The 27,543-nt window shown below is 40.2% G+C and overlaps 1 protein-coding gene across 14 annotated transcripts in view; it reads left to right on the forward strand.

The window, feature by feature from the left end:
* Nucleotides 1-27,543, forward strand: part of nbeaa (neurobeachin a) — a 182,982-nt gene that overhangs the window by 77,058 nt on the left and 78,381 nt on the right. For all 14 annotated transcript variants that reach the window (XM_058412232.1, XM_058412237.1, XM_058412239.1 and 11 more), the window contains exons 3-8: nt 3,727-3,827; nt 4,704-4,799; nt 6,979-7,100; nt 11,694-11,820; nt 16,738-16,857; nt 17,212-17,358. In XM_058412232.1, coding sequence (XP_058268215.1) covers nt 3,727-3,827; nt 4,704-4,799; nt 6,979-7,100; nt 11,694-11,820; nt 16,738-16,857; nt 17,212-17,358 — 713 coding nt within the window. The remainder of the gene's footprint in view (nt 1-3,726; nt 3,828-4,703; nt 4,800-6,978; nt 7,101-11,693; nt 11,821-16,737; nt 16,858-17,211; nt 17,359-27,543) is intronic.

Below are 27,543 nucleotides of genomic sequence, written 5' to 3' on the forward strand. Positions count from 1 at the left end.
AAATCCCGGTGCACATTTACATTCCTAAGCCAGTGACAAAACCACAAACTTGAGTGGAATCAGTCGTGACGTCGTAAAGTGGGATTTTAAATCAGTACACGTCTCCAGCCGTATAAAGACAGACAGTATTAAAAGTGTTAAAAGGATGTTCAGTACGAGAATTTTGTCAATAAGAGTCTTGGGATGAGCGCAGGACAGGAGTCATGATTACAAAGTTTCTTTTGTCTCAGTAATCTGATCCTACATAGATTATGGTTTCTGGCAGAAAAAAAATTCAATTCAGTTTTATTTTTGTAGCTGCATCGTCTCAAAGCAGCTTTACAGAAAAGCCTCTGCTACAGTCATTAATTAAGAGCCTGTATCTCTATAATTATAGCAGTGACCTGTACGTTTTAGTTATTTACTGTTCTAATATACACATACAAAACTGCATGTTTTAACTAGTCTGAGCCTCAGACATCTCACTCTCTCACTCTCTCTCTCTCTCACTCACTCACTCACTCACACTCTCTCACTCTCTCTCTCTCTCTCTCTCTCTCTCTCTCTCTCTCTCACTCTCTCACTCACTCACTCACTCACTCACTCTCTCTCTCTCTCTCTCTCTCTCTCTCTCTCACTCACTCACTCACTCACTCTCTCTCTCTCTCTCTCTCTCTCTCTCTCACTCTTTCACTCACTCACTCACTCACTCACGAACTGTTAGCTGAATGCATTCAGCACATAAAATTGGGAAGACTTCAGGAGTCGTCATCGGCTGGATTCTACAGGATTTCCAGGAGTGGTGTGTCACGTTTTTTAACAGTCCACCTGGAAACAAGCCGTAGGGTCTCTCAACTTTCCTCATGGAAGAAGGAAGCTGTCGTGTTTCCAGCTGTGACGATAAGCGCTCTAATAAAAGGATCAGCTAAATGCTGGAGTAAAGATGTGAAGTTCACTTTATAGACTTTATAGATTAATAATAAAGAATAAATGAACGATCTAGCTTTGCATGCTGGTCTGTTTTTGTCTAGACCTTACATTTTCATTAGGGCTGCAGCTATCGATTATATTAGTAATCGAATATTCTACCAATTATTCCATCGATTAATCGAGTAATCGGATAAGACGTACTTTTTAATGAGGAATACTAAATATGCAAGAGAAAATAAGACAGGTCTCTTAAAATGAACAACTAAGTTGTTTCCTGTTTACAAAAATGAAAATAAACCTATTTAGTGCATTTAACTGACATTCAAAATGCAAATACAAATATATAAATAAAAAAACTTTTATCTTTTTAATTACTTCAAAAGAATTTACCTTCTTTTGAAGTAATTAAAAAGATAAAAGTTTTTTTATTTATATATTTGTATTTGCATTTTGAATGTCAGTTAAATGCACTAAATAGGTTTATTTTCATATAAAATAGTACAACCTAAAACAATAATAATAATAATAATAATAATAATATCTAAACATTGCATTTATGTTTTGCAACTTAATTTTGACGTTTACTGCCTTCCTGGAGACTTTCTGGCTTCTACTGGTGGGGGTGTGTGTGTGTGTGTGTGTGTGTGTGTGTAAGAAAGACAGAGAGAGAGTGAGGCTATCAAAGTGAATGACGCTTAGGCTTTTACAAAACTTTATACTGGCCTTAATTCTTAATTTCAACTTCAATCATATTTTTTTAAGCTAAGTGCGAACGTTCATATTGATTTAAGCTAAGTGTGAAGGTTGTGTCTACTCTGTGGACTTAAAGCGGGGACTGTGTGTGAATGAGATATTAATGCAGTGAAGATATTTGGACAACAGACAGACATTCAGAAGCGGTATTTTAGGGACCAACAAATTATTGTACAACTGAAATGTGGTACTTGTTACTTACCTGGCTACGTGCCCCACTTATTCTAATTTATATAATATTTAATATATATAATATTCTAATACTACCCCATGAGGTACACCTCTTGTTATCCCAAAATATGTCTTCACTAATTTTTGAACAGGTCGACAGGTCCCTAAAATACTGCTTGAGAGTGTCTATTGTCCGAATATCAAACTAACTTCCCCGCGGTTGAGATGTTGAAGTATGGAACTTGTAGTGTTGTGATACACCAGTTCAGTCTTACAGTAATCACACTGTACAAAGTTTTCTGTCTGTTTTAGTTTGAGATGATCCCAAACTTTGAAAACTTTTTCCCGTTTTCTTTGGCCTGAATCCTCTCTGTGTGTAGTTACAGTAAACGACTAAACGAAGCTTCGAGGCAACGAATTTGCCTCAATGATTTTTTGTATTCGAATTACTTGAGTTACTCGAGGAATCGTTTCAGCCCTAATTTTCATGCACCTAAACATGACACTGAATAAAACAAACAACTGTAATTGGTTGCTTTACATATAAGTCAGACACCCTCTTGTGTGATCCTTGGCCAATAAAAGCTGCTCTGGAGTCTCTATGAGACTATGTTTTAACAGACTTATTTTGTCATTCCTTAAATGTCACTGGTCTGAATCTTTATCATGTTGTGCTTGTAGCAGGATTAGAAACGCAGTTATCATTTGTTGTATCCTGTCTAAACAGTTCATTAGTGAATTTCCTGCACCGTAGAGAATCATGAAGCTGGAAGTTTCAGCATCAATAGCACAAGCTCATTATGTAATAATAGAAAAATGAACAGTTGTGAACGTAGCTTGTGTTTAGATGGATGAAACGCTGTTGCGTGAATCGTACCTTCTCAAACCTAATCATTTAGAGTATTGAATGAGCAGTCTTCTGCTATGGCACTGTATACAGACTGCATACATTGTTTAATTTTCTATTTTCGGTTAGAATAAACGTGTAGCACAATAAGGCGCTCTTTATGCACATGACAGCAGACCTGAAATTTAAGAGTCAAAGCTGTGCAGTAGTGGAATTGAAGCTGCGTGAAACGTCCTGCAGCATGCTGATGCCTTTGGCCTTTTCTTCTCATGACATCTACAGCGTTACAGGCTGCATGGGAAGCTACGTCGGCCTTGTGTTATTTGAAAAAGCAAAAACACGAGCTTTGAGTTAAACAGAGTTGTCCAGATTAGACACATGTCCAGCTTGTGGGATTGTGTTATTACTCATCACAGTGTTTTCATGCGCTCTGAGTCTCTTATTCTTATAGATTTGGGTCAAAACACAGCAGGTGACGTGGTAATCTGAACATTCTTGCTACAGAAAATATGTCCAAAGGTAGCTATCTAGTTCAGGTTAAAGTTAACTAATAGTTATTGTTATGACGCTGTTACTGTAGATTTTGTTAGGTCAGGTCAACGTAATGACATGCCGACAATGGCATTCCCTCAAATAAAATGATTTTTATTAGAATTATTATTATTATATAAAAATATTATTATCCATATGCACCTTTCTGCACAATATCTAACAGGAACTGATTCTGCATGTCCTGCATGAACACACTGGACCTCATTTATCCGTCTTGTGTGTAAATGTTCGTGTAAAACAAACTGAACTTATGTTTTTTCACCACATTTGCAAAATCGCTGATGCTTCCTGATGTGGCCTCTTGCTTTTTTGTAGTATTATAGTGTGTCACAGGTTATTAGCACAGGCAGAAATGTGTGATTATTAATTATTCATGAGTTTCTTTGGCAGGAAAATACAAATAGTGATTTAAAATTGCTTTCCGTGGTGTTTCTAACTTTAATTCCAGTGAAAGTGTTTATTTATTCTGTTAATGCCCCCCCCCTTTTTTTCAGACCTCTTGGTGGATATGCTGGGGGTTTTGGCCAGCTACAGTATCACAGTGAAAGAGCTGAAGCTGCTGTTTAGCATGCTGAGAGGAGATAATGGCGTATGGGTGAGTAAAAGACTTGTATTCCTCCAACATTTATTCATGCACTCACAGCACACTTATAGTCATTTGGACAATTATGAATCTCTGAGGAATGGAACAGGAGTAGAAAACGTCTTGAGGTCTGACGTCAGTGAGGTACAGAGCCTGAGGGGGGAGGAATGTGCTCCAGGCTTCATGAGCACTGCTAGTCAGGCGTGATGGACAGACTGTTGATTAGATAAGGTTTGGATTTACACTTGGGTCATAGCTGTGTATGGATTTATTTTTCACCTCATATTCTCATGTCTGATTACTGAACAAGCCCCTGGTTCAAGCCCCTGCACTATCAAGCTGCTGCTGTCAGCCCCTTGAGCCTGACCCTAACGCTCTCAGCTCCAGGGTGCTGGATCATGGCTGATCCATGAGCTGACCCTAACCTCCTGACAAACTGGGATACGCATAGAATAGAATTTCACCGCACTCTCTGTGTATGTGTACTGACTATGACTGTCTTCTTTTTTGTGAATCGCTCCACATTCTTCTGCTGTGTTGGGTTTGTTTTTTTTTGTTTTTTTTGCATCACCTACCTGCTTTCCATTCCACAAAATATCTACATTATTGGAAGACTACAAACTTGACCAGGATCCAAGTAAGCCATGCTGATGGGTGTCAGTCAGCGTGATGCTATCTCTATCAAAGGGCAGTTAGCTCTCTCTATGAGTGGCCGTTTCGAAGCATGTCGTGGTTGCATTTCATGTCTTTGAGGAAGCACTTCACCCTGTCAGGCTGCTAGGGAGGAACATCCACATACCCAGATGTTGAGAGAAAATGTATTAAAATTAATTTTTATGATTCACTCTCTTAAACGGCTTTTTTGTCGTCTTTTTTGTCTCTCTGCAGCCAAGGCACGCAATCAAGCTGCTATCTGTCCTGAACCAGATGCCTCAGAGACATGGCCCAGATACCTTCTTCAACTTCCCAGGACGCAGTGCAGCGGTGAGACCATCTCTCTCCTCCTCTTCCTCACAGCTGGCAGATGGACCGTACTTCTGTTTATCATCGTTCTGCAGTGCCTTGCAAAAATATTCACACCTCTGACCAGTTCTCTCATATTACTGAATTACTAATGGTACACTAAAATTTCATTCTGTTTGATTTTAAAACACCAAAACTCAAAATCACTTATTGTAAGCTGACATTGGATTTATGTTGGGAAATATTGTTTGAACTGAAGTATCTCCTGTGTTGTGGAAGCTCGCAGTTTACACCAGTGAACACACAGTTTCCTTGCCATTGTCATCTAGCATTAATTTTTCTGCCACAATGTCTGCATAAAATCTGACAAAAAGACAAAACATTCTCCAGAAGGTAGAGAAAAAGTAATACAAATGCATAGATTAGGGTAGACAGGAGTATAAAATTCATTTTTTAGCAGGAAGATGACCCTAAGCATGAAGCCAGAGCCAACATTGTTTGTGGCTCAAGAACAAAAAGGTAAATGTCCCTCAGTGGCTCAGTTAAAGTCTTGATCTCACTTCCACTGAGTGCTGCATGCATGGTGTATTTTTGTCGGCCAGTCTGGAATTGATCATCCCTCTGGTTCCCACAACAAAAAGCCAGCTTTTGGATTGTTGCAGAAAATAAGCTCTGTGACCAACAAATCTTTATGATTCTTACATATTTTGTTCAGCACAACATATTTTGTTCATTTTCACAAAACGTTTATGAATTTTCAAGCTTAAATGAAATCCCCCAAAGTAAAAAACATCTGAGGTTAGGCTCTAAATGAACTACGCCACGGTCACATGACTTTAACCTCTCAGACAGCTCATTCACACTTTATTTAATTATCCTTAACATGTGGTGATAACCCACTTTGCTCTTTTTGTGGATGAATCTGATCAAATAAAACAAATCTGAATAATTTACAGTGTGAGAATATCAACCCAAAGTGTCTGGAGTCAGTTTTCCTGTTCGGCATGATGAAGTTTAACCTCCTTAAACTCAATTATCCATTTATTCGAAACCACCTTTTTCAAGACACATAAGCTGAAAACTAATCATGAGTGAGGTATTACTGATGAATTTTATGCCGTAGAATAAAACGTAAAAATATATCTCAAGCTTGTGTTAAGCACAGACTTTATTTCAAGCTTTTAACCAAAACCCCATTCAAAAACCCATTGACTTCAGGGCGATGGAAGCAGGAATGTAATCATGCTCACTCCTTTACTGCTTTTAGGACTCATTTCTGTTGAACTGTTTGAAACTTGCAGTCCATGAGCATGAGCCAAAAGAACCAGAACAACCTGGAGCAAATCTGCTAAGTAGAATGAACCAAGATCACTGCAATACTGTGTACAAAGCTGCTGTATGTGTATCTCAAGAGACTTATAATTGTTATTGCTGTAAGAGATCAACCTAAATTAAAACTTTTAAATGTTGTAATTTTTATTCGGACGATTCCCGTGAAGCAGATTTGAGACAGTGTCCATTGTTATAAAGTGCTACACAAATCAAATTATAGAGGTGGTTCTCTGTGGAGGTTGAGTACTTTATGAGTTAAAGTTATTTCAGTTTTTTTTTTTGTGTGTTAAAATATTTCCCATAAATCCAGTGTCACCTTACAATAATTGATATTAATGAAAGTTCAGTATCTGTAATTCAGTAATATGAAAAAACTGGGGTGGAGTTTGCATGTTCTCCCAATGCCTCAGGGGTTTCCTTCAGATGGTCCTGTTTCCTTCCCCAGTCCAAAGACGTGTGCTGTAGACAGATTGGCATCTCTGGATTGTCCACAGTGTGTGAATGGGTGTGTGAGTGTGTGTGTGTGTGTGTGTGTGTGATTGTGCCTTATGATAGACTGGCATCCTGGCCAGGGTGTACCCTGCCTTGTGCCCTGAGTCTTCATTGATAGGCTCCAGGATCCACATGACCCATTAGAATAAGCTGTGTAGAGGATGGATGGATGGATGGATGGATGGTTAGGAGTGTGAATGCAAGGCGCCGTATGTGAGGGGGATATTATAACAGTCTGCTCTCAAGTAAAAGTTTCAAAATTTATTGCTGATGAGTCTTGGGTTCTAAATCTTGGTGTTGTGTGTATATGTGTGTGTGTGTGTGTGTGTGTGCGCATATGTTCTGATGTTATATACTTAATCTCTTCTCTGTCTAGGCCATTGCTTTGCCTCCCATTGCTAAGTGGCCTTACCAGAACGGTTTCACTTTCAACACATGGTTCCGTATGGACCCTCTGAACAACATCAACGTAGACAAGGACAAACCCTACCTATACTGGTACGTACCGTACTCCAGGACCGGTTCTCTTCCCTGGTCCAGACTTCTCATTATAATTGTAAATCATTGTATTAAAATAAAAGCACCAGTGGTCTCAAGGGTCTAAGCCTGGATGAATGGATGTACAGGTATGAGAATAAAGTGTTACTCTTTTAGGTTGGGAGCCTAGTCTCCTCCTGGGCCTCAGAGGGCCTGCTGTTCATTTTATCGAGTGTTGGCCTATATTTCATGTTACTAAGAAAAGCTGAGTGCTGGAAGGTGTCCTGCAGGGTGGAGTAGGTAAATATGTGACCAGCTAAATGTCACAAGGAGAAATGAAGTCAGATGAAGTGTTTATTTAAAAAATAGGCTGTCATGAGTTGCCATAGGTTTCTTGATTACTCACGCCTAGTCTCTGTATATTAATACTGACCTTTTGATTTTATTACACTGTTGTCTTCAGAAAGCATTCGAATTGTTCATTTTGCACAGTCAAATGAAACTGACAATAGATTTATTAATGTGCAATTTATTTATTTATTTTTAATTTATTTTGTCACATACGTAGGGAATTATTTAAAGGTAATATATCTTTTCACATTTTAAGTACAGCCTACACTCCGTTTGTTGGCTGGTTACTTTGAGTTCATTTATTTGAGTTATTTATTATTTTTCGATTTTGTCTTCAGTTCATTCTCTTCGAGAAGCCAGAATTGTGATTTTGTAATTCATTAGTGTATTAGCTTCTAGTATGATGAACAACTTGCCCAGAGGTTCTTGTGAAGGTGTGCACAAGCAATAGACCATTAGAGGGAATGTTATTAATATCAACCTATTTATTAAGAACTGTGTTTGAAGACAAAACATTTACACTATACTGCCTTGAAGTGATTCTTCAGCTGTGCATCATGCAAAAATATAAAATATGAATATAATGTATGATATACAAAAATATTGTGTGTGTGTGAGAGAGAGAGAGAAAGAGAGAACATACATCGGTCTGCCATAACATTAAAACCACTGACAGGTGAAGTAGTTAACATTGAATAAATGTATAACAATAATCTTGTTACAGTGGCACCTGTCAAGGGGTGGGATATGTTAGGCAGCAAATGAGTTGATGTGTTGGAAGCAGGAAAAATGGGCAAATGTAAGAGCAACTTTGACAAGGGACAAATTGTGATGTCTAGACGACTGGATCAGAGCTTCTCTACAAAAGAAGGTCTTATGGGGTTCCTGGTATGCAGTGGCTGGTACCAAAAAGTGGTTCAAGGCAGGACAACCAGTGAAGCGATGATGGGGTCATGGGTGGCCAATGCTCATTGTTACACAAATTGCTGAAAAATGTATTGCAACAGTAACATGTCAGCACACACTGAGCACAGAATGCTGTGTATGGGGCTGTGTAACTGCAGACCAGTCAGAGTGCCCATGCTGACCACTGTACACCACCAAAAGTGCCTACAGTGGATATGATCAGAACTGAACCAGTGGAACTGAATTGGAGCAATGGTGGAAGGTGGCCTGGTCTGATGATCACATTTTCTTTTGTGCATGGCTGGGTACATGTGTGCCAGTTACCTGGGGAAGAGATGGCACTATAATGCACTACAGGAAGAATGCAAGTTGCCAGAATCATTGTGATGCTCTGGGCAATGTTCTCCTGGGAATACATAGGTCCTGGCATTCATATGGATGTTACTTTGACCACCTACCTAAGCATTGTTGCAGAAGTACACCTCTTCCTGACAATAGTACTCCCTAATGGCAGTGACCTCTTTTAGCAGCATAATGTGCCCGTGCCACAACTTGTTCAAGGTGTTGACTTGGACTCCAAATTCTCCAGAGCTTCTGTGAGATGTCAGATTCATAAGATTCACAACTTATAGGATAACGTCTTAGTGTCAGATACTACAGCACACCTTCACAGGTCTTGTGGAGTACATGCCTTTCTGCGTCAGAGCCGTTTTAACTGCACACACTATTAGGCAGGCGGTTTCATGTTATGGCTGATCGATGTACATATATGAACAGCTAAAGATTTCTCTGGTTCATTATTATCCTTAATGAAAGATGTGTGCTATTAGGCCATTTGTCTGAAACACAGAGGGGTGAGAATGTAAGCGAGCAACAGTATGTACTGCAAAGCCAAAAAGATTATTTCCATACAATTTTGTGTAAAACAGTTGTTTTCTTTTTAAATGTTGCAAGTGGTTTTAATGGAGATTATGTACACTGATCAGGCATAACATTATGACCACCTGCCTAATATTGTGTTGGTCCCGCTTTTGCTGCCAAAACATCCCTGATCCATTGAGGCATAGACTCCACTAGATCCCTGAAGGTGTTCTGTGGTATCTGGCACCAGGATGTTAGCAGCAGATCCTTCAAGTTCTGTAAGTTGCGAGATGGGACTTAAAGAATACTTTTGATAGATACTGACCACTGCAGACCGGGAACACCCCACGAGAGCTGCTCTGATCCAGTCGTCTAGCCATCACAATTTGGTCCTTGTCAAACACTCTCAAATCCTTACGCTTGCCCATTTTCCCTGCTTCTAACACATCAACTTTGAGGACAAAATGTTCACTTGCTGCCCAATATATCCCACCCACTAACAGGAGCCATGATGAGGAGATCATCAGTGTTATTCACTTCACCTGTCACTGCTCATAATGTTATGCCTGATTGGTGTATTTACTTGCATAAGATTAAAACAGATTAAAAGACAGAAAGATAAATATAAACATTTTTCCAGCAGATTCTGTTTGAATATCATAGAGGGTGTAGACTTGTAGTGCACTATATGGAGAGTGAGGATTTTTGTAAAGCTCTAGGTTGAGTGTGAATCGCAGGTCTAATACAGATAGACTCTGCCTCTGCTCTGCAAGTGTTTTAGCCCCAGGTCATATCTAATTGATGATTTCTGCTATAAAAGGTGCCGAGGTCATGTTTCATTAATGAAGTTCATTAATTGGCTTGAAGTGGTTTATTTCAGAAGTGTTTTTGTAACATTGCACAGCTCTTGCTATATTTCAGTCATTTGTCCTTTTGACTGGACGGATTCTTCCTGCATTCATACTGATGATAACAAATAACTATTCATGGAAGAAGTGACTCCTGATCGACTAAAAGTGAAGCGATGGGAAAACCACACACTGGATTTATTTGGTTGTTGCTCCTTGCTTTTTGTTTCTCCTCAGAATTGTTGTCTGAGAGATGGGAGGAATGATGGAGAGATAGATTGAGAGAGATGAGGGAGAGAGATGGGAGGAATGATGGAGAGATAGAATGAGAGAGATGAGGGAGAGAGATGGGAGGAATGATGGAGAGATAGAAAGAGAGAGATGGTGGAGAGAGAAGGGAAGAATGATGGAGAGATAGAGAGAGAGATGGGAGGAATAATGGAGAGATAGAGAGAGAGAGATGGGAGGAATAATGGAGAGATAGAATGAGAGAGATGGGGAAAGAGACGGGAGGAATGATGGAGAGATAGAGAGAGATGAGGGAGAGAGAAGGGAGGCATGAGGGAGAGATAGAAAGAGAGACTGGAGGAATAATGGAGAGATAGAATGAGCGAGATGGGGAGAGAGATGGGAGGAATGACGGAGAGATAGAAAGAGAGACTGGGGGAATAATGGAGAGTTTGAATGAGCAAGATAGAATGAGAGAGATGGGGAGAGAGACGGGAGGAATGATGGAGAGATAGAGAGAGATGGGGGAGAGAGAAGGGAGGCATGACAGAGAGATGGAAAGAGAGACTGGAGGAATAATGGAGAGATGGAATGAGCGAGATGGGGAGTGAGACGAGAGGAATTATGGAGAGATAGAATGAGAGAGATGGGGGAGAAAGACGGGAGGAATGACGGAGAGATAGAAAGAGAGACTGGAGGAATAATGGAGAGATAGAAAGAGAGAGATGGGGGAGAGAAGGGAGTAATGACAGATAGAAAGAGAGAGATGGGGAGAGAGACAGGAGGAATGATGGAGAGATAGAATAAGAGAGTTGGGGGAGAGAGACGGGAGGAATGATGGAGAGATAGAAAGAGAGTGAGGGTGATTTGGGATAGAGAGGGGGAGACGGAAAGCAAGAGATGGAGGGAGAGAGACACAGAGAGAGAAGAGGGTGAAAAAGAGGAGGAAAGGGGAGAGAGAAGAATTGAAATAGTCTCATCATCTTATCAACAGAAGGCAGCAGCTTCTTCATTCATTGTTCTTGATGCTGCTGTGTTCTTGTGTTTGTCTGGAGTTCTGTGATACTGTTCAGCTCCTCTGATATAATCCACTCTGAGTTCAGAACAAAAGTAAGCTGTGTACTCATATTTATAAACGGTGGACATGATTTAGGCAAGTAATAATGATTTATTTGTCCACTGGTGTTATTGGTCAGCTGAGCGGAAGTCCCAGTTTGAGCCCGGCGCTTCAGCTGTGGAACAACCTTCATCTACAGAGACCAAGTATTTCACATTGCTGTCTACACTGTTGCACTCGGCTGAAAAGACCGAGTTCCTGCTGGGAATAAAGGATGGATATGGTGATGAACTGAAAAAGAGTTTTGAAAAACCGACATTCCGTGTCATCTTTTCTTTCCACTCTGCATCTTTTCCCTCCTAGTTTCCGAACGAGCAAAGGGATCGGATACTCGGCGCATTTTGTGGGGAACTGCCTGATCGTGACGTCGCTAAAGTCCAAAGGCAAAGGCTTCCAGCACTGCGTGAAATACGACTTCCAGCCCAGGAAGGTGAGACATGTCCAGTCCGTGACATCTTAATGTCTTCAAAATGTCTTCATTAAGAATGGCAAATTAGACGAGAAAAAACATTTTACATACTGTACCTATCAGCACTGCTTTATACACTAAACAACATCATACTTCTCTAGCAAATATTCAGTGATTGAAATGGACACTGCTGTGGAGATGTGGTCAGGAACTTCACAGTAGATGTCAGCAGCTTATAGCTTAATAGAAATACATTTTTTTTTTGCAAATACAATTGAAGGCATAAGTTTACATACGTCTTACAGAAACGGTATTGTTTTTTTTGTTTTTTTTTAATAAAAGAAATCACAAAAAAACAACACTTTGGTTTTATTTCGGTTTGCCCCAAATAACTTACTTTACATAACAAATAAGAACTGAATTTACACAAATGAACCAGTTTAAAAGTTTTTATTTGCTTGATTGTAATACTGTATTTTGTGACCTGCAGGTGTGTTGTGTGTGTTATGTTTTGTCTGATTTCTTCATAAGTCTCTTGTTGGTCCTAATCAGTTAAACTCTCAGTGTTCTTCACAGAAATCCTTCAGCTCCTGCACATTCTTTACTATTCCAGCATCTTCTGCATATCTGACCCTTTTCCAACATGACTATATGATTTTGCGATCCAACTTTTCACACTAATAACAACTGAGGTACAACAGCTGCAAACATTCTGATGCTCCAGGAGGCAACACAGCACATTAGTTTCGTTTCAATTCAATTTATTTGTATATTTGTATAGCGCTTTACAGAAGTAGAGAAGAGGGAAAAAAATGACAAGTTTAAGTTTGTTTGTTTGTCCCCATTTTATCCCTAATGAACAAGCCTGAGGCGAAGGTGGTGAGGAAAAACTCCCTGAGATGATATGAGGAAGAAACCTTGAAAGGAACCAGGCTCAGAAGGGAACACATTAAGAGTGAACATTGAGTCACATAAAAGTCGTGTAAACTTTCGAACGGGACCATGAGCGTAAATTATTGATTGTATTATTTATTTATATTTATTTTTTGACTTCTGGGAACAATGTAAATATCTTATGATGCTTCTGAAGGGCAGTGGATAGTTAAATAAAATAGTTAAATAATAGTTAAATAAACATTTACACCAGTTGTTACACCAACAATCCTGTTGCCTTCTGGAGAAACAGTGAATGTTTGGAGAGGGGTCAAATATGCAAGTCAAGTCAAGAAGCTTTTATTGTCATTTCAACCACATATAGCTGACGCAGTACATAGTAAAATGAAACAACTTTTATCCAGGACCCTGGTGCTACATAGACAACATACGACATGTAATTACAAACAGAACAGAAGTTTGTCCTAGCTACATAAAGAGCACAGGACACACAGTGCAATGAAACAAAATGGAATGTGCAACTCGAGAAACTGTAATCAGATAGATAGATAGATAGATAGATAGATAGATAGATAGATAGATAGATAGATAGATAGATAGATAGATTTTAAATATATATATATATATATATATATATATATATATATATATATATATATATATATATAGCAGCATGACAGTAAGGATTGTGCAGATATGCAGAAGATGCTGGAAAAGCAAATCGTGCAGCACCTGGAGGATTTTTTTTCCTCCAAAAAAAACCCCAAAAAGTTATTATTCCTCTTATTGTTTTTTTGTTTGTTTGTTTGTTTTATTTACTGTTTGCAGATTCTGTGAAGCATACATAAACTTTTGACCTCAACTACACATTCAGCTTAGTGTAAAATCTACCTCTGAATCAAACCCCTGGCTGTCAGTCACGTTAGTTAAATCCTGCGTCTAAACAGTGTCCTCTAACAGGAAGACCGTCTTCCTGTGTTGGATCTTTTCAAATGGAGCAGGAGATCATCCTGGACTGAAATTACATAGTGCTCATGACAGAATTTGCATCTCCTGGACTTCTAGTTAGAACAAAATGGCAAAAAAAAAGTGCAGTCCATCCGCAAATCTGTGTTCAATCCGTTGTTTTTGTCTCTTCATAATGACCAAACTGATGTCTGAGTGGATACGTTCATTTTTATTTATATCGTTATTTATTTCATGCAGGAAGCAGGATCAGTTTTTATAAAACCTAAACAGAAAATATTGATCTTGACCAAATCAGGAGATCTGAAAGTGTTAGAAGACAAAATGTATTACCAAAGAAAGAGAGGAGAAAAAAAAAACACTTTCACAAAAACAGAGCTAAAAAAGGATCTTAAAGACCAGTGGGGGAAAAATCAATATGATTTCTGAATACAGTATAAATGTGTTCATTAAATACAAAAGTGAACAGTTTTCGTATTTGTAACTTGTGCAGACTTTGGCACTACCTGTGGACACACAGCTTTACAGGGCACTGGGAGACTCGGGGACACTCTTTTTGAAACTCTGACACCGTGTTTTGACTTGTACAGGATTCATTCTTTTAAGAATTAAAATCCTAGTTAATTTTCCCTCACAGCTAGGACATGGTGAATGGATCCATCTGGAGTGTTAAATCAGACACATATGCAAACACACATATGTTCATACACACACACACACAGAGAAGACCTGGCAGCAGTGTAGGTGACACGATGGTGTTCACACTCTAGCACCCATGAGGGGACTGTAGCTGGACAGGAGCACTGCACTTCCCCCAAACACCTGTGCTCGCTCTCTCTCTCTCTCTCTCACTCACACACACACACACACTCTCTCTCTCTCTCTCTCTCACACACACACACACACACACACACACACACTCTCTCTCTCTCTCACACATAATCTCTCTCTCTCTCTCCCTCCCCCCAACCCTCTTTCTCCCCCCTAACCCTCTCTTTGCCCCTCTAACTCTCTGTCTGCTTCCCTATCTCTCTCCCCGCTACCTTTCTCTCTCCCCCTCCACTCTCTCTCTCTCTCTCTCTCTCTCTCTCTCTCTCTCTCTCTCTCTCTCTCTCTGCTCCCCTAACCCCCCCCCAACTCTCTCTCTCCCCCTAACTCTCTCTCTCTCCCCCTAACTCTCTCTCTTTCTTTTTCTCACAATTTCTCTCTCCCTCCCTCTCACTCTGGCTCCCCCCCCTTACCATTTCTCTCTCCCTGTTTCTCTCTCTCTCTTTCTTTTTCACCACCCCCTCTCTGTCTCTCACTCTCTTTTCTTTTTCTATCTCCCCTACACTCTCTCTCCTTTCTCACCCTCTCCCTTACCCACCCCCCATACAAAGTAAGGGTAGTGCAAAAACAGGAGAAACAAAATGAAGAGGCAAAATTTGGAGCAAAATACAGTACAATACCTTTCCTGATTTCTCTCAGCTACATCATGTTGTATCAGAGCAGCTTTCAGCCTCACGCTCCAGCAACACACATTGTTCAGTCTGAAATGAATCTTAAACAAGATGCCAATTTTAGGTGTGGTGCCTCCTGCAGATGCTGCTCTGAGGAGAACAGAGGATTGGCTGTCTGTTAGAATGGAAGTTGCAAGATTTCCCAGTTTTGCCAGTCAGAATCACACACACACACACACCGTCCTGCTGGTATAGGCTGGTAGATTGTTCGCTCTGCTTAACAGTAAAGCTTGCTCACCTAATTAGTGTGCTACCTTGTCTTGTATTCAGAACAGTTGATGTGTGTGTGTGTGTGTGTTAAAAAGAAAAAGATGAGAAAGCTAATAACAGTTATGCTCCTGACCTGATCAAACTAAAGTCAGAATGATGCAAGTGTAAGCTTCTGTTTAAATACGAGTGACCATAACATCAGCATCTGCTCGTATATCAGCATCCCACAGCACCATTAAAGCCCAGAGCACGCAGACTCTGCCTTTTTTTTCCTCCTGTAATGGTGTGATAGGATTAGCTCTTCAGCATGCTTCATGCTGCATACACATCATATGGGAATAAAAATAAACAGCTCTCACTGGGAAAAACATTGATGTTGACCTCTGAGAGTTAATTCTGAGTTTCAATAGCTTCCTGCCAGCCCTGATTTTTTAGCCCAAACCATGAAGTGAGGCAGCTGACAAACTGAACGAACTCTTTATCCGAGAAGTCATAAGATAAAGTCAGTCTTTTGAATCTAGCTGGATGTGATGAAGCAGTCAAACTGTTTGCTGTGACACCACTAAAAAAAAAACTACACACTAATTACACTCTACATCCTAAGTGTGTCACTCACAGCTGGTACTGCAAACCAGTAAGAGGTTGTGGAAGCATCCCACAAGGTCATTCCTAATCTTTTTTTTAAATGATGAGAGGTTGTTTAGCAGAAAGACGCTGCTGCATGTCATTGTCCACACTGTTGTGAGCAAGGAAAGTTTGGAGTTTTTGATGCGTTTGATTCTCCCTTGACTAAAAGCTTAAAACACAAGTGGAAGAATATCCCATAGGACAAAATGCTTTAACATCTGTTACCATGTTGAAATGGACCACCCCCCCTGGATGGTCAATAGGGGGATGCAGAAGCTTAGTGGTTAAGGTGTTGGACTCCTGATCGGAAGGCTGTGAGTTCAAATCCCAGGTCCACCAAGCGTCCACTTCTGGGCCTTTCAGCAAGGCCCTTAACCCTCATTGCTCACCTGTATAAAATAAGAAAAAAATGTAAGTCGCTCTGGATAAGGGTGTCTGCCAAATGCCCTAAATGTAAATCAGGATTTGAGCCAAGATGTTACCAAATTAAGTAAAAATATTAGACCATTTTGCCTTTTTCTTCCCCTCTGACACTTCCTGGTATAAATCAAGCTTCTATCCATCACATTAAGCTATTGTCTAGTCATGTTTACTTCCGAAATCCAAACAGCTCTGACGCAGGGATGAGGCTTGTGAAAGCTGGTGAGGTCTGTGGAAGGTGTGTGGAAAAGAGCACTGTCTTCTCCTCATCCTTCTCTGCACTGCCCTCATTTTGGCTCGTCGTTTCTGTTGTGTTTTGCAGTGGTACATGATCAGCATCGTGCACATTTACAACCGCTGGAGGAACAGTGAAATCCGCTGCTACGTCAACGGCCAGTTGGTGTCTTACGGCGACATGGCCTGGCACGTCAACACCAATGATGTAAGTGTCTTCACTCTGATTAGCACCTTTACTCTAGATAAGCACTTCTGCCTGAGGATAAAAGTGGACCAGCAACGACGAGGAGTAAAAAATGATGGCTTGGATTCTGCAGCAGCAGGGGGTGATAAATCAGACCGCTTGGGTGTGTGTGTGGGGGTGTGTGTGTGTTAGTGTATTTTGTGTACGTGCGATTCAGTCCAATACAGAGATATTTAAGAGTGAACACACACAGGAATAGAGTAAGTTCAAAGGTCTCCACAGGAAGCAGACCTGATGCCCTGATAAACAAACGCTATCCATTTTATCTCCCACCTCTCTGTTTTCTGCCACTCCTCCCCCCTTTCTCCGCTCCAGAGTTATGATAAATGTTTCCTCGGCTCTTCGGAGACGGCTGATGCCAATCGGGTTTTCTGCGGTCAGCTTGGGGCTGTGTATGTGTTCAGCGAGGCACTTAACCCAGCGCAGATCTTCGCCATTCATCAGCTGGGACCCGGATACAAGGTAGCACACCTATAATGCCTGCTAAATATCAGAGTAATGACCAAACCGATATAAAGAGTTACCAGGTTATCATATTAGGTTTAAAAAAATACAAAGAGAATTATATTGATGTATTAAATAGTTAGTAATATTATCTGTATGTGGCATGTGAAAAATGAAAGCTCTTGAATTCTATGGTTTTACGTAGCTCTGACCATTGCACGGTCTGACCTGGGGGGAATTTGCTGGGATGTCCACTCCTGTGAAGATTGCCAACTGTCTTGAATGTTTTCCAACTGTGAATCTTTTTCACTCTTGAACGATGGACTTCAGTCCAAAATCCATCCAACCAAATTCCAAGTGCATGCTTGGAAATGGCCTTTTAACCATACCTTACTGATGGGCAGCAACAGTTGCTGATGTCTTTCCTCCGTTGTGTTAACACACACCTGAATGCTCCAAGACAGCAAACTGACATTTGGCATTTGATTTACGTCACCTGGCTGCTACTTACCCTCTTAATTCCTATGAAAGTATTAAGGGTGTATTTAGTTCTTCACACATGGCTTCTCCGTAGTTGCTTCATTTTTGTAAAATAAATAATGACATATATTATGTGGTGGTGGTGTTCATCTGAGGTGGTATTTAGCTCATTTTAAAACCTGCTAAGGACTAGATGATTTTGTTCTGATGTCCTCAAGAATTCAAGAGGGTGTACTTTCTTTCTTTAGAGTTTACATGATGTAGCAGCAATAGTGGGGCATGTGTACCTTTCATTCAGTCCATATAGATTCTGCCTGAGCTCCAGAAGCACTGCTCTTAGGAACAGAATAACTGCACACATCACTTCCTTTCTGCCAACTCCTAAACTTCACATTATCTGTAAATATGAAAAACATGACACGAGACAACAGAACAGTGAACAAACAGCCTGTTTGAGTTTTTTCTGATTCCCACGCTGAGTGTTATTACTGTACAAACAAATTGCTCTGCAGCTACATGAATCATAACGTTGTTGTAGATCAGAATTTTAAATGTTGTTCACAGCGATCTGGATGGATTTCTGTTCAGCTTGTGCATGTAAAAGTGCACATTTCGAGCGTAAATGGGTGTTTTGATGGATGTGCCTGGCATGACAAACAGAGATGGTGCTGATTAAACTACTTGGAAGTCAAAACAAATCTGTTCCTGTGAGATAGAAAGAAGACTTACAAAATTCTTTAGAAACATTTTTCTAAATTGAGAAAATTTTGGTTAGTGATATGGTTAAATTATAATTGCAAACAGGTTTAACCCTAATCCTAAACCCTAACCCTAACATTCTCTCTCAAGCTTTTCTGAAAATATTTTCAGGGATCCTCGTCTCCCTGGATAGACTTGTTAGGGGAACAAGGTGAAGGTGAGAGTGGGGAGAGGTGTTAGGAGTAAGGGATTCGTTAGGATGTAATGACCTCAATGAAGGAGAGTAAGGAGAGAGTGTGTTGAAGTATTAGGAGTAACGATCAGAGAATGTGAGAGTGGATGGGGGGGTCTTCAGGTGTGGCTTTTCTGGTGGACCTTCTTCAGATGGATGAAAGAGCAGCAGGAAAAATAGGAGACTGTGCTTAAGACCTCCACTTCTGTTAAGAGAAGAATTTTCCACTGGGGCATAGATGACTTCCTTCACTTGTCTCTCAGACCGTCTGTCTTCTCTGTCCAAGTTGTGCCACAACTGTTTTGATGGTGGCCAGTTTTTTGGTTCAAGCCTATTTGAGCACCTTCAAAATCCTGAAAAGTTTACACTGAAGGTAATAGTTCTTATGCACGGCTAGTGTGGGGAGATGTACATCACATTGTGTGTTTTTCAAAAGCAGCACACTAAAGCGTGAAGTGTGACCTGATCAAAAGTCCAAATATGCACTGTCTGATGGGTCAGGTCTCTCTAAATGAAACCTATGAATATATTGGCTTTTGTTATTACTTCTCTTTCTCTTTGCTTCCTGTCTCAATGGGATTATTATAGCAAACCACCAAACTTTGCCCTTCTCTTAGATGTTAGATTTGAAGGGCAGCACTTTCAGCCTGAACACAAACAAAAGTTCAGTAGTTCTGAAGTGTCAGTCAGAGTGCAGCTTTCAGCAGAGAGCATAAAATCCTTTCAAGTATTTTTTAACTTTTCTTGCATTTCAGGCAATACAGCTCTTCTATTCTAATCAGGTCTGCAGGGTCAGAAAAGCTGTCCCAAAAGAGCACACGCGGTCAGAAATAATTCAAGCTTGAGCAATAATTTTGTGTGTGTTTGCCTGCAGTTTGAATCATGGACCAGGGAGAAACGAGATTTTTGGATGCATTGATATCAGCTCTGTCCTGCAAAGTTTTCATATGTCTTTTAAAAGTAGCATTACTGACATGCCTAGGTTTTCAGAAATATTCAATTTAGTCTGTAAGACCCTAGGGAGATTCACAATATGTGGTGCACTGTGATCCCATACATCTTTATTGTAGATGGGATTGAAATGGACTCTAGCAGTCCTTGAACAAAAGCCTGGATCCGAGAAGATGGGCAGTCTACTGGGTGGAGCATATGAGGTGAAGATGATTGGCATAAAAAGCTTGAACTTAACAATGTGTGCTAGGGGCTCTTTAATTTGTTCTAAGTTGCAGTCCTCAGAGGGTGTTCAGGCTTGAGAGGCCAGACCTTCAGATACAGGTCACCTGGAAGAAGGTGCTTATTCTAGCTGTCCATCTGCAACAGCAGTTTCAGTCAGATTTTTATGTTCTGTACTGGCTTATGCTGATGATAAAGTTTGTGTGCAAATTCCTGGTTTCAAGGCAGAACACATCAGCCAGCTGGAACTAAGGGAAGTCCATCTTGCCTCTAAAATTCTTGCAAGTCCTGTTGATGCTAAGTGAGGCAAAGTCTGATCAGGCAAAGTCATGACCATGAGCTATATCAACCATCAGAGCAGCACCAGGTTGAACTGCTCAGCCTTCCACAGACACTCCACTCTCAACTGGCCTCACTGCAGGCAACTGATCGGCTGGAGCTATATAGTGGTCTAGTGGATGCACAGTCAAGGTAGTGCTCTCATCCAGAGGAGTGGTTACTGCACCCAGGTGTGGTAGCGGAACTCTAGTAAAGATGCAGATGGACCTGTTTGAGAGCACCAAATCAGAATTGGCAGTGGAGGATCTTTCTGGAAGATCCAGGCACCCTGCTATGAGAGGATGCACAGGCCCATGACTGGCTTCAGCATTGATTATATACAATTCAACCATTGTACAGGATTCAGAAACTAGACCACAGAAACTTGCTTGTGGTCTTGAAGTGACTAACAGGACCTTGGTTTCCCTGCTTTATGGGCAATCAGACACTTTAGCACACATTAGATACGGCAGATTGCATTAACCATATTTGGCAACATCTAACCTAGGTCAGTAGAGCATCAGCAAAATAGGTATCATATTGCCAGGGCCAGTCGAGATCCTTCCTCAGATGCTGTTGAGACTGGGTTACTCAGCTTTTAGATCATTATCAGCCTGGATGTACCACTGAGCCTCAGATACATGGCAATCCAGCTAATTTAGCAGGCTGAGCAGTGAGCAACACATGATATGTCTGGGGAAAACCACTCAACCATGCTAACAGTTAGTCACAGGCCTACTAGATGATAGGGGATGTGGAGTATTAAGAGAATTTGCCATAAAAGAAGCCAACATGGGAAGAGATAAGAGGCAAGAAGCAGTCTCATGCAAGTGTCCACTGACCTTGTGCTGATGTACGTGGGGTAGCAAAGGTGTAGCATATTAGAAACCCAGAGGACCCATGTCTGAGAACTTTTCTTATAAAAAATGTTTTTTTTTTTTTTTTTAACTGTGCAATCTCAGATATTCTTTCAGTCTCCAAAGCCTTCTCTGCTGGAGGCTTTCTCTTTTCTTCCTCCTCTATTCCGGCCCATCCGCAATCACAGGTGTCTCCTTCTCATTACACGCCGTTTCATCCATCTGATTGGATATCTTCACTACTCACTCTGCTGATAGGAACTGATTGCTGCTGAACCTGCTGAACCTGTGTTCCTTAGTGGATGTGCGAGGATGAGAAGTGAAAAGGTCCCGTCATTATCGATCGAACAATTAACGGCCCCGTTTCTGAGGGTAGTAGGTGAAATTGAAGCCATCTGTGTGAAAATTCCTTATTTAGCTGAAATTAGGCAGAGCTGAAATGCTAATTTTTGTGTGAAATCCATTGCTTTCAGATTATCCTTAGGATCATGGCAAATTATACACACATGGTCTAAATTCAGTGTGTGCTGAGTATTGAGGCTGTTATCAGAAATGTATTAAAGAGATTTATTAAAGTGACCTAAAATATTGTGGGGTTTGTTTGAGAAAGCATGCTACCTAAAGTTGGTTTTTATCGTTATCGTAAATATATACAGTATAATATGATTTAAACGAATATATAAGATAATTAATCAACAAGGCACTTTTAGGGAGCCAAGTATGTACGGAGCATCCTTAGACCTGTGTTATTCTTTATTCTTGAATATGGATGTTAAGTGTAGATACAGAATCAAAGTCTATAGTAATTAGAATAAAATAATTGTAAATACATGTGGGACATGAGGGTTGGTTGTTCCTCAGGTTGTGGCAAGTCTCGTGTTTGGCAGCAATCATGTAGCATTCTTCTTTTTCTCCCAGCAGCACAGGCAGTTTCTCTATATTACTCCAGCTCAGAAACCCAGGGATGATGTCTCCTAATGACTGGAGTAGTGTTGCCCAATTTCTTTATATTTAGTGCATTGGGTTAGGAAATGTAGCTCTGTGTCTGTAGCTCTGAGGTCACAGTGGGAGCACAGTATGTCCTCTCTGGAGTGCCAGGTTTGTTTGTGTCCGCCTCTCTGTGTGTGTGTCTCTCTCTCTCTCTCTCTCTCCCCCTCTCTCACTCTCTCGCTCTCTCGCTCGCTCTCTCTCTCTCTCTCTCTCTCTCTCTCTGTGTCGTCGTCCCCCCTCTCTAAATTTCAATTCAAATGAGCTTTACTGGCATGACAAATTGTACATGTTCATAAAGATTGCAAACAAAATTACAAAGTCAACAAACAAATAAATAAACCAACAAATAAATAAATAGCAAAATGAAAGCATAAAATCTATAGGTATGAGTGAGGTGTGTGTAAATGTGTGTATGCGTGTGTAAATGTGTGTGCGTGTGTGTGTGAGTTCATGAGGGCATCACTGATTGGTCGACTCCTCCCTCTTGTTATGGCAGGTGTGGCTGTAACGATCTCCCAAGGACATGCAGTCTATTTTTTCTCCCAGTAAATAATGAAGTTTTGTCGTTCTCCAGTTTGATGAAGTCCGGACAAATCAGCTCAAATTTGGGAAAGAATTGTTTTCAATTTTGTTTGGACAGGATGTGAGGAACTGGAGATCTGTCTCTACCTCTCCTTGGTTACAGTACAGACAGAACCTGCTCTCTCTGGGCAGCTAGCTCTGTCTGTATCTGCCCCTCTCTATGGCCAGGCTGTGGTCACTGAGTCTGTACCTGGTCATAGTTTTCCTCAGCGTGTTTTCTCTGATTGTACTCAGGTATTCTGCTGTTATATTTTCTCTTTAGCGCCAAATAATATTGGAGCTTGCTTTGTTTTTGTGTTGTTTCAGTCCAGTAAGTTAGATAAGATTCTTTTTTGTGTTAATCATTTGGTTGGGCCGAATTCTGTGGATGAGGTGGTCAGTGTCCTGAGGCTGGTTAGTGTTAGCCAGATTAGATTGTTTGTGGTGCCTCAGGACCAGCTGAATAAGGCGGCTATTTTCAATGTTCGCTTCACGGTTTTTATGGGCTTTAAATTGATAAGAGTCAGGGTCACTCAATTTCAGATGTTTCCAGAATTTCTCTCTCTCTCTCTCTCTCTCTGTCTATAGCTCTGAGGTCACAGTGGGAGCACAGTATGTCCTCTCTGGAGTGCCAGGTTTGTTTGTGTCCGCCTTTCTCTCTGTCTGTCTGTCTCTCTCTCTCTCTCTCTCTCTCTCTCTCTCTCTGTGTCTCTCTCTGTCTCTCTCTCTCTCTCTCTGTCTCTCTCTGTCTCTCTCTGTCTCTCTCTCTCTCTCTTACTCTGGGATGTCCCTCAACCTTAGTCTGACTGGGGGGTTTTAATTATTCAGAGGCAGAATGAAGCGGCTTGCAGATCCATTGTCTCTGATGGCTGCTCACACAAACCACACAATCGCATCAAACGAGCAGAAGCTGTCAATTATTCATAACCTTGTGTGTGTGAGTGTGTGTTAGTGTCTTACAGCCAGGCTGTAGGACTATGTAATGGCAATAATTGACAAGTAACCAATGTTCACTGACAGGCAGCAATCTGCCCTTTTGGAAAGGATAGATTTAATTTCATAGCTTGTCAAATCATTAAATGACATTAAGTCAGAAGAAGAGTAACAACAGAAAACCAGAAAAGCTGATTTGAGAACCTGCTTCAAAAATGTAAGCTTCCAGAGAGACGAGAAGGAATACTGTGTGTGATCCCGATGCTGCTGATTACAGCATATTCCTTGGATTCGTGTTCAAGAGAAACGAGCTGTGATTTAGTAGGTCATGCGTTTGTAGCATTACGAGAAATTTGGTCTTCATTGCCGTGAGGGACCGATGCATATGCATTTTAATTAGCTAAGGCCTTTTCCTTTAATTAGCCAAAGCCCGGAATATGACTGAGCCTATTACGTTGTACTGTTACAGAATGATCATTAGTAGTAGCACTGCGATCTGTATTACTTGCAGAACATTTAACTAAAAAATACACATGCGCGTCACTGCTACTTTACGTTTCCAAAGAGAACCAGGATCCACATGCATATCTGCTAAAAAGCCTTCCTGTTCTGTATATAATATATGGTCACTATATGTTCTAGGTTTCTGGGGATTATGCATGGAGAGGAATGTCATGTGAGCTCAGTGTGTATTAGCGTGTCATTTATTGATCATATATTGATTGCTTTCTGTTGTTTAATTAAGCTAAAATCTTTTTTTTTATTGCATGCATTTTTAAACAACTAATCAATAGGAACCGGATTATAAATAATTGACAGTCTGCATTGTCTTTGTAATGTTACAGTAGCAGACTGTAGCACTTTTCCTAGCAGATGTTCATAAATAATAACCTCTTCTGTGCGTTTAATTACCATAAGACTCCTCCTTTTCATCTCCATGACTGTTATCTGTTTTGTACTCTTTTGTACACATAATCCTAATCAATTTAATATCAGTATAAAGGGCATGCTCGGATATTGAGGCTGATGTTCTGTAGCAATCCGAGTTTCCGATCTGATCACGCTTTAAAAGCTTCTCAGACAAAGCATCTTAAACTGTCCACACACATTTCAGTACAATCATCAGTATCTATGTACAGATCAGTGATTTGTGAAGCACAATTTGGCAACCCTGATAAACACATGCTGTTAGTGGGTGAGTGAAGGGAATTCAGGTCCGCCAGCTAGTTCCAGCCTTCAGAAAGAGCAGAGCAAACACTACACCGTTCCCAAAGCCTCTTTTTTAAGCAGGTGTAAATGTTTTCAGTCTTGAATTAATATGGTATTAATAGGTATTCTGTTACCTTCATACTTACCTGGTGGTCCAGCAGCAGCATCCTGTGCTCTCACCGGCACGGCCCAGGATTGATTCCTGGGCAGGGAACCAACCCAGTCACTGAGGTGTTAACTCTTAGTGCTGGTCCCAAGCCTGGAAAAATTGGAATGGTTGCATCAGGAAAGGCATCCGGCATAAAACCTGTGCCACAAATCAAGCATTCGGATCAGATGATTCACTGTGGTGACCTCAAACAGGAAACAGCTGAAGGACAGCAACAACAACCTGATCTTCCCTTCAAAATGTATGATGAAGCCCACAGAGTGACGCTTTTGTTCAGCTTACTACAAGGAGCTGTACAAGTGTTCTTACATATAATGAGGAAGGTCCTTGATGTTCCTTTTCAGGAGCCTCTAGGTATAAAGTAGCGTCACAGCCAGTGGTGTTTTGGTTATAATATAGTACAGAAGTCTTTACAAGCAGCCCATTACACTCGCATCAATAAATGATTCTGTTAAATACATTAAAAAAGAATTTGAAAGGTGGATTGTAAATGTAAATTCCACAATCTTCCACATTCCATAAGTAATTTTAGAATTTGCATGTGTTCAGAACTCATTGTTCAGAACTTTAACCCTAGAAGCATTTAACCACAAGTTTTGTGATCAAAAAGTCTTTAAGATATCTGTTGCTAAGACATTTGTCTGCTTATTTTGTCTGATTGTGATTAAGTTTACATTTATTTTTGCTAAATATCAGCACATACTAATGCGATACATCAAGGTTGAAATGAAACCCACACACATCTACGATGGAGATCATAAGTAAATTGTAGGCTCTGTAGCACTGTCTGCATCTCACAGACACAAGGTGAAAAGAGCAGAAAAGCCGTGTTAATGGAATGCTGACTAACAGAAATGACATCTTAAACATATGAAAGTGAAAGTTTTTTTTTTATATTGCTGTGATACGCAGCGCTGCCTAGTGCTCTTTCCCTCCAAGTAAAGACGTATTGCTGTACTAGATCTATGTATTGTGATTGTGATATGCAGTGTAATAGATTCATCTCTGTAGTTTTATGATACAGCACTATTAACAGTAGACATCATCAGAAAACAGCTGTATAGACATCTGGAGATGGATTCAGATTTATTAAAACAAAATGTGCGAATCCATGAGTTAGTGTGTGTGTGCGCATGTGAGTCTATGTGTGTGTGTTTGTGTGTGTGTCATGTTAATGAGGACACTATAGCAGATGAGATCCAGATGTCTGAGCAGCATGTGATGTCTAAGTTGGCTTTAAGTTTCCATGGTATCATGCTGCCTAGGTGTGATTGAAGTGACCTTCTGTCCGTAAGTGTGTGTGTGTGTGTGTATTCATTTCAAGTTTAGACCTAATTTCACTTTTGCAGATAAACTGACTGAGACACTGAAGTAACTGCATGCAGCGAGGGAGACAGGAGTGTTGTTTGTGTTTGGAGGTAGAGTGGGTGTTGTGCAATTGCCTGGAAGTCTTTTTTTTTCCCCCCAACTGTCTTTTTCTGCTGCATAAAGTAGAGGAACATTTAGCACCAGAACCTGGACCCACACGTTATTTCACTCACAACTGATCGTACCTGCATAGATTTTTCTGCTTTAAACTGCTTAGTCTGCTTTCGTCTGCTTCTGTCTGCTTGTCATCTGCTTTGGTTGTCTTCAGTCTGCTTTCCACTTCTTTATTCTGGATTATTCTGCTTTTGTCTGCTTTATTCTGCTTTCATCTACTTCCGTCTACTTCAGACAATGTGTCTGCTTTTGTCTGCTCTCTTCTCTGTTTTGCTTTTTGCTTTAATCTGACTCATTCTGCTTTTTTCAAATTTATTCTGCTTTAGTTTTTATCTGCTTTATTCTGCCCTTGTGTGCTTTTGTCTGCGTAATTATGCTTTTGTCATCTTTATTTTGCTTTTGTCTGCTTTTGTCTTCTTTATTCTGCTTTTGTCTGCTTTTGTCTTCTTTATTCTGCTTTTGTCTTCTTTATTCTGCTTTTGTCTTCTTTATTTTGCTTTTGTCTTCTTTATTCTGCTTTTGTCTTCTTTATTCTGCTTTTGTCTGCTTTTTCATCTTTATTCTGCTTTTTTCATCTTTATTCTGCTTTTGTCTTCTTTATTCTGCTTTTGTCTTCTTTATTTTGCTTTTGTCTTCTTTATTTTGCTTTTGTCTGCTTTTTCATCTTTATTCTGCTTTTGTCTGCTTTTTCATCTTTATTCTGCTTTTTTCATCTTTATTCTGCTTTTGTCTTCTTTATTCTGCTTTTGTCTTCTTTATTCTGCTTTTGTCTTCTTTATTCTGCTTTTGTCTGCTTTTTCATCTTTATTCTGCTTTTTTCATCTTTATTCTGCTTTTTTCATCTTTATTCTGCTTTTGTCTTCTTTATTCTGCTTTTGTCTTCTTTATTTTGCTTTTGTCTGCTTTTGTCTTCTTTATTCTGCTTTTGTCTGCTTTTGTCTTCTTTATTCTGCTTTTGTCTTCTTTATTCTGCTTTTGTCTTCTTTATTCTGCTTTTGTCTGCTTTTTCATCTTTATTCTGCTTTTTTCATCTTTATTCTGCTTTTGTCTTCTTTATTCTGCTTTTGTCTTCTTTATTTTGCTTTTGTCTTCTTTATTTT

This window comes from Hemibagrus wyckioides, linkage group LG16 (assembly GCF_019097595.1).
Source record: "Hemibagrus wyckioides isolate EC202008001 linkage group LG16, SWU_Hwy_1.0, whole genome shotgun sequence".
NCBI classification, from domain to species: domain Eukaryota; kingdom Metazoa; phylum Chordata; class Actinopteri; order Siluriformes; family Bagridae; genus Hemibagrus; species Hemibagrus wyckioides.